The sequence below is a fragment of the Engraulis encrasicolus genome, chromosome 15 (genome assembly GCF_034702125.1).
Source record: "Engraulis encrasicolus isolate BLACKSEA-1 chromosome 15, IST_EnEncr_1.0, whole genome shotgun sequence".
In the NCBI taxonomy this organism is placed as follows: Eukaryota; Metazoa; Chordata; class Actinopteri; order Clupeiformes; family Engraulidae; genus Engraulis; species Engraulis encrasicolus.
Genome location: NC_085871.1, coordinates 19,885,911 through 19,893,944, shown reverse-complemented (window position 1 = coordinate 19,893,944; position 8,034 = coordinate 19,885,911). Strand labels below are relative to the sequence as shown.

The following is an 8,034-nucleotide window of genomic DNA, read 5'->3' as shown; positions in this document are numbered from 1 at the left end:
ATTTTCCAGGACATTTCCAGGACTATTTTTGGATAATTCAGGACGGATATTTCATTTCATCCGTCGGACCCAAAATTTGGACATACACAGCGACACACAATGCATTTTAGAGACAATGTGACTTTAAGGTTGAAATGAGTTGTAATGAATGAGTACAGTGTGTTAGGGAAGAGGGTACGTCCAAAGACGTCATAAGAGCATAGAATGGCATGGCCGCAAGGAGAGTCACTTTCTTCTTCTGCAGTTAGTACTAAGGAGACTAGTGATAGGAGGGATTACATTAAACACTGACAACTGGATCTCCTCTCTTGACCAATTTTGCGAAGTTACAGAGTTCAGATTTTATCCATTATGGCGTTGCACCCACTGACCATGAGCACAGTGTCTTTAAGCAATGTCCTCGGACTACACCTAACCCAATGCATTTTCCATTGAGTGATATTTCTTATCCAATATACGTTATTTGCTTAGTACTGGCGGCAAGGTAAAATGCAAAGCCACTACCGCCAGGGCCGGAGTGTGGAACAGGTCATAGGACATAGTGAATTTGTGTCAGCTGTAATTAAGGCTGAATGACAGCTGTAATTTAACCACAAACTGAACATTGACAACAGGACATCCTATTTTGACCGGGCCGGAACTAGCAGCAGCTCCTCGCACCCACAATGCAATTCAAATTGCAGAGTTTCCAGTGTCACAATTTTTATCGATCATGGCCTTGCATCTACTGCGCATGGTGTCCCCGGGCTACGCCCCCGCACTACACCGTGGCCAATGCAATTTCCTGCGAATAAGCGTTCTTATCCATTCTATGTTCTTTGTCCAAAGGTATTGACCTGGGTTGCGGTTGAAGATCACCAGCTGTCCTGCTAGTAGGAATCTGCTGGAGCTTGGCGACCACACCCCTATGTCAAATTTCGCAAGCCCAGCACGTGCAGCCTCTGTTCAATTGAAATGCTTTCTGATCCACAAAACGTTTATTTGTAATTAAATGAAAGTGCAATGTAAACTCACATTAATGTCACATTATCTCAGAAATTAATACCTTAATAGTCTCTCTCTTATCGCAAAAAATGGTGTATTTGGATTTAAATGCATTCTCCACAAGACTTGACTTTGACTTTTTTGCTCACCAACCATTGTGGCCAGTGGTTTCTGTCTTTCTGCAAGCCAGTTTTGTTGCCAGTTTCTTTTTCTCTGGAATATTCTTGCATAGAAACAATTGATGCGACTACTGTGATTTGTCACACCAAAGATCAAACTAGCTTTCAAAGTGGCTAGTGAGACTGAAAGCTCTGATCTCCAAAAAAGATAGCACTGCCTATTTGTAGGCCTATTATGACCGTAAGCAGGTTTTCGAGAGCTATATAACGCCATGATATCAGCTAGCGACTTTTCAGCCAGCCAACTAGCGACTTCTAGCGACTTTTGGCAACACTGAGTCAAAGAATATGACTGTGTATAAGTGCAATCAAAGATGGCAACCTGACCAAACTGTGTGTGTGTGTGTGCGTGGACAATAATGTATTCAATAGTTGGATATAAATTGAATCGTCATGTCTAGACTCGGAGAAGAGTAAAAATTATACCACAAACAAAATCGGGAAAAAGTTGAAGGAAAAAAAAATCCAGGACAAATATTTTTTTCCAGGATATTTGGTGAATTTCCAGGACTTTCAAGGACTTGAAAACACATCTCTAAATTTCCAGGTTTTCCAGGTTTTCCAGGACGTGTGGGAACCCTGGATTTACTGATTTGCATGCATACAAATGCACACACACACACGCACACACACACACACACACACACGCACACACACACACACACACACGCACATCTACACACACAACACACACACACACACGCACACATACACACACACACACACACACACACACACACACACACACACACACACACACACACACGCACACACACACACACACACACACGCACACACACACACACACACACACACACACACACACACACGCACACACAAAGTCCCGCCGATGGCTTCTGTCTCTCTTCTATTGCTGTCCAAATATTTAGACAGCGTGGCCCAATGGTCCATCGACAGTCACGTTGTCAAGCATATGCCTCCTCCTCCTCCTCTCTCTCTCTCTCTCTCTCTCTCTCTCTCTCTCTCTCTCTCTCTCTGAATTCCTGATAAGGTGACAGTGGCTGCTCGGCTCCGGAAAATTGAACATGCTTATTGTAAGTTAACCCTTCTGTTACCCTCAAATTTTGGAACATCCATGATCCTTGGGGTCAATTTGACCCCAACCACTTAAATGTCTACAAAATCAGTATGAAACAACACTTTGGCACATGTTTATGTCTCAGATATGTATTATTGCTCTGTTGGTGACATAAAAAGTCCTTTCAATATATCCTAGCACCCCCACACATACCCTATACACCAAAAAACTTAATCCATGACTAGGCGAAAATTAGAAAAAATAGCAATAACATGTCATTATTTGGTCTAAAAACAGATGGACACATATTATTTTAATTTGATTGGCTCCATATACTCCCTACATATGAATTTCTATAACTTATAATATTTGAAAAGAAAAAACAAATTTGATTATCAAGGATATTATCTATCTATTACCATATCGGTCAATTTGACCCTAAAAGAAAAAGACATATTTCCAAACATTCAGAAGGTTTTTTATGTCCAACATTCATTTTTTGAATGTTTGAATGTGTATTTATAGCACAAGTATAATAGTTAGGTAAGAACATGGATACATTGCCAACCAAGAGTTTCGGGAACAACCTAGAAAAATCATTGTTTTCTACATTGTTTCTACGCTTGAATTAGTGTGCACATAAGGAAAAAAAGGCTTGCATGTGCTCCTTCTAGACATATTACATGGTCATGGTTGTGGGGTAATGTTTGAAGGAACAGGGGTAGCAACTTGTATGTTTACTTCTATTTACTATGTATGCCCAATGGAGAACTTGTGGTATGGATGTCAATGTGTATGTCCTTCACAAAAGTTACAGCTGTTGCTGTTCCTGCCTTCTCTATGTCAGGTAGCACCAGTTTGTAACCAAGGCTGCAGACGAAGATGTCAATTTGGAACACAATACTGAAATGAGGAGAAGAATGGCACCATTATATCCCTCAACATAGCAAACAACCATGAGATCGTCTCCATCTAAAGAAGTACAATGGCTTGTCACCATCAGAACAGTCCATTTCAATACTTGGATCACAATCATAAACTCTCTCTTCAAATATACCATCACTTATAATTATGTATGCTGGGCACAGAACAGCATGCACAGCAATGCTGACTATATGTGACCCTTCTTATACTAGTGTTTTTGTGTAGTGGGAGGGTGCAAAAGTAGCTCCCAGGGTACAGGAATGGGGTGGGGGTGGGGGTGGGGGGTTGCTGTGGTGGGTGCCATGATGGTGCTTTGGGTACAACAAGGTTCAGTTGGTGTATTTTGTCAAAATGTCAATGCTGTATTAGCCTCCAATGTCCAAAATGTTGCCGTGAATTACTTTTAGGTCTTCCCCATATCATTAGCATTTTTAGTTATCAGGCCCCAAACAAAAGCGAAATGTTCAGAAGAAACATGGCTGAAAAGCTTATTTTCATGTATTTCACATTATCTAGACAGATTTTAACATTTATTTGCAAAATATGAATGTTCCATTTATGTTTTATACACTTGAAACAATTGGGGTCAAATTGACCCCAAGGAACACGGATGTAACCTAAATGTGTACAGGGAAAACATTTTTGCTGAAATTTCACTTTTTTCACATTCATCCCATCTATTTAGGAAAAGTCATCAAAGATGAGGCAGAAGAAATATGTACTTCATGTGTTTTTCAGGTGTTAAACATTGAAAGGGGTCAAATAGACCCCAAGGATAACAGGAGGGTTAATTGATGGCGTTCGGCATTTTATGGCCCTGGGGGATGTGCGTCATGCATATCACGGTTGATGAGAAGGTGGTTTTAAATGTGTGATGGGGGGGTGCAGCTACCCTTGTGAAGAGGAAGAATAGAAAAATGTAACGTTAATGTGGTAATGTGGAATTATCTAACATTGATTTAATGAAGTGGGATTAAAGGCCTTGTCTTCTGCCTGTCTTGTCTCACGCTTCATGCTTACCCTGTTAACAATGTAGAGCTCGCTCTCTCTGTCTCTGTCTCTGTCTCTCTCTCTCTCTCTCTCTCTCTCTCTCTCGCTTTCTCTCTCTCTCTTTCTCTCTCTCTCTCTCTCTCTCTCTCTCTCTCTCTCTCTCTCTCTCTATAAGCCTATCTGACTTCAAATGCTCAACATCCCAACATTATGGTATATAATACATAGGATTTATGGTGTAAAGAGGGGTTATGCAACATGAAAAATTCACATGTGGTGCGAATCAGAGGGTGCCGGGTGCATTCAAAATGCATTGCCATGCATTTCTTATGACTTCTGTCAGGATCCCCATAAGATTTTCATGGCTTTTGAAGATTTACGAAATACCCAGAAAGTGAATGATTATTTGAAAGGCTTCAGGGTGATGCACACATCTCTGATATACTCTCCTCTCCTTTCTATCTGGTGGTAATGCAAAGCTGTTCATATACAGTACTGTGATGTACTGTACAGACAGCACTGGCTCTACAAAGACATTCTGTTGCGGTCAGTGCTTCAAAGAACCATTGACTCTTTAATGAATTATTTAATTGCATTGATGTATCATAGCTTTTCCCATTATGATATGAGACTGTGAAGAATTAATTCTGAAGTGAAACACATTTTATATGATTGTCAAAACAAATTCAGAAGTGTTTTCTTTTTATATCATTTGCATATGAAAAAGATGAATTACGACTGCTGTGATCCTCCATGACTAAGAGCCCATTTATAAATAATTTATGTATCAAATGCTCAGTGATTTCTGGAAACTCTTTGGTTTGTTCCAGCTTTTTTTCTTAAACTGAGCAGTAAGTGGTTTTGGGTGGCGTGCCAAGACATTCCCTCACACTACTGGTTTCCCTCTCCCAGCTGAGAAATGAACTTTGGGGAAGACCCGATTAAAAAAGAAAGGTCAGCAAGTTTAGCGCTGGCTCTTCCAACTTATACAGTGGATTCCCTGCAGCGTGCCCATTCAAGAAACTCAAAGGAGAGAGAATAACCATATAAAACGCATGCACACACACAGGCTAAGTACACAACTGTATTTAATTGCAGAAGCAGTTCAGAACCAGAACGTGACCCAGTGTCACATAGAATGGCACACACACACACACACACAAATGCACTCACTCACCCACGGACAAAAAAACCCAGTTCTCTTTCAGTTAAGGCTTTTAATTTCCAGCTTCCCTCTTCTGCCTCCAGTATAATAAAGCCTAGAGGCCGGGATGGGAGGATGGAGGCAGAGGAAGAGGAACAACGGAAGAGCGGAAGACCATAAAGAACCGGAATAAACGCAAGGGCATTTTTGTCCAGTCCAAGATCACAGAGTCTTTGGCCTGGGAGGCCTTTTATTGTGGCAAAGTCTGCAACGTTTCACAAGAAGTGTTAGGAGTTCTAAAACGTAACTAGATTTTTTTTTTAATTAAAAAACGTAACTTTGGGTGCGAGTAAACAACATGTCAAGTGGTCTGAAAAAAGATGACGATGGCTTGAGGGCCGAAATGTGTCTCCTGACATGGTGGTTTAAATAAGTAGATGAGTGTAAGGTGTGCAAATGTCACGATGGCTCTTGTTGGTGGATTATGCGGTGCACAGTTCATGGGTAAGAGTTGGGATGGTTTGGAAGACAAGTCTAATGGTGTAGAACATGTAGAATACATTTGTCTTCACTGCATGTAGCCTTTGTGGTAACACTTACGGTGTATTATAGCCTACATTACGCATTATTATTGTACAATTGAGGAGTTTCATTGCTAAACGGTGAATATCCATTTTGGTGAATTTTGGGAAATGGCCGTTTTTTTGTGCTGGGCATTAACCCTATCCAGACTTTTTAAGCAAGTTATGAGCGGAATAGTGTATGACCACCAAATTTGGAGATGGTCCACATACAAAAATCAATGAAAAACATCATTTCGATAACATTATTTGCTATTATGATGCAATTATGATGTCATTATCTGATCTTATTGGCCAAACGCGTTTAAAATTACAAGATGTGCTGTTTGATTTACATGGTGAAGAGCAGGAAACCACTGAAGGTGTTGTAGTTCATGCTGTCATCATAGACGATCCTGTAGTATAGGCCAGGGATGGGCAACTGGAGGCCCGGGGGCCACATGCGGCCTGCCTCCTCAGTCAATGCAGCCTGTAGATAAAACAGTAGGCCTAATTTAAAAAAAAAGAATTGCCGTATTTTTTTTTAAACCACTACTGAATCAATCTGTTGTATTTATACTATTGGCCAATAGAGTATTGAGTATAGATTATTCTATTCCTTCCAAACACTATGGGCAGTCAGTAAGCAACCTACAGCACCTCCAACTCTGCGAATTGCAGTCAGATCCGTGGTCTTGTGGCCCTCCGATGTTGGCGAAATAAAAAATGTGGTCCTTCTCATCATAAACGTTGCCCATCCCTGCTGTAGGCAGCGAGTTCTGCGTAAACATGGTCTCCGATTTCCAGGGTGATCACCACAGCGTTACTGCCCATGTCATTGGAGTCTGACCCTGTAGTCTCCCAGACAGACACGAGCCGCTCACTGTTCTTCATCAGGCTCACGACTGAGTTGGGAGGCGATTTCAGATTGTTGAACATGGAGAATTGGAAGAAATACATGCCTTTGACCAACGCTGTGAACACACCTGTTGAAGAGATCAAAGAGGATCATAGGCAGTGCAACATATTTCCATATTATTGTTTCCGTGGCTTTCATTTGTCTTTCTCTCTCTTTGTCTTGTAACATGACCCATACCTGTGGACGGATTGTAGCTGTTGCCAGTGTTAGAGAATACCTTCTTGTATTTGAGAGGGGTGGACACAGTGAAGGGTCCAATGTCTCCAGAACCAGAGTCCCTGAGGGCGGCAGAGAAGGCCACCTGAGGTCGACCTGAAAGCATGAACCATCCGAAGGCAAAGAGATGACACAAACTCACAATCACAATCACAATCAAGCTCTCTCTCTCTTCTCTCTCTCTCTTCTCTCTCTCTCTCTCTCTCTCTCTCTCGCTCACACACACACACACACACACACACACACACACACACACACACACACACACACACACACACACACACACACACACACACACACACACACACACACACACACACACACACACACACACACACACACACAGCCTGACTCAGTACCTCCGATAAGGCCTCTCAGCTCCTCCACGTCCTTCTGGCTCTTCTCCAGTCTGGTCTCCAGAACCTTCACCTTCTCCATCACCATGGCAATGCTTTGAGTAACGGAGGACAGAGCACAGCTGCTGGAAGACTCTCCTCCACAGTCAGTATGGGGTTCACACACACAGAAGCCCACAGCCACTAACAGCAACACAGTACTCTTCATCATCGTCGTCATCTTCATCTTCATTGTCAATGATTGTCTGGATATCTGTGTCTGTCAGAGCTGAGCCTTACATAGGGAAAAACAACTTCAAATTATTGAAAGAAAGCATTGCAAGAAAGTACTGTAAGAAATGATTGCAAGAATGTATTGTAAGAAAGCATTGCAAGAAGAACGTCCCTAATGGTGGTTAAGTGCACAAAACTCAATCATCAACACTCAGCACAACAAAATCAACGTGTGTTTGTGGGGATGAGTTTTTCAAGCTCAAGTCCAAGTTTAACTGCACCCTAAGGGGAATTAGTTTTGTAGCAGGTATTTCAAAACATTCACAACAGACAACAGATAGGCTAATAAAAACAACATGAATACAGAGATCTGGGGTCAACACAGCACAAGGACATAAGACTGGGACCAATACACAGGATTAAAAATCAATAGGCCAAATATAAAAACAAATATATCTTTATATAGCTTTGAACTTTGCCATAATTGTCAGCATATTCTATTTAACTATC

General features: G+C 41.5%; 1 protein-coding gene across 1 annotated transcript; it reads right to left on the bottom strand.

Annotated features, from left to right (window-relative positions):
* Positions 1-6,172: 6,172 nt before the first annotated feature.
* On the bottom strand, positions 6,173-7,519 carry LOC134464486 (complement C1q-like protein 3). The gene is made up of 4 exons (XM_063217925.1): positions 7,315-7,519; positions 6,917-7,051; positions 6,595-6,806; positions 6,173-6,262 (listed from the first exon to the last, which is right to left on the bottom strand). The coding sequence occupies exons 1-4, from the start codon at positions 7,517-7,519 to the stop codon at positions 6,173-6,175; spliced, it is 642 nt and encodes a 213-aa protein (XP_063073995.1).
* Positions 7,520-8,034: the final 515 nt, after the last annotated feature.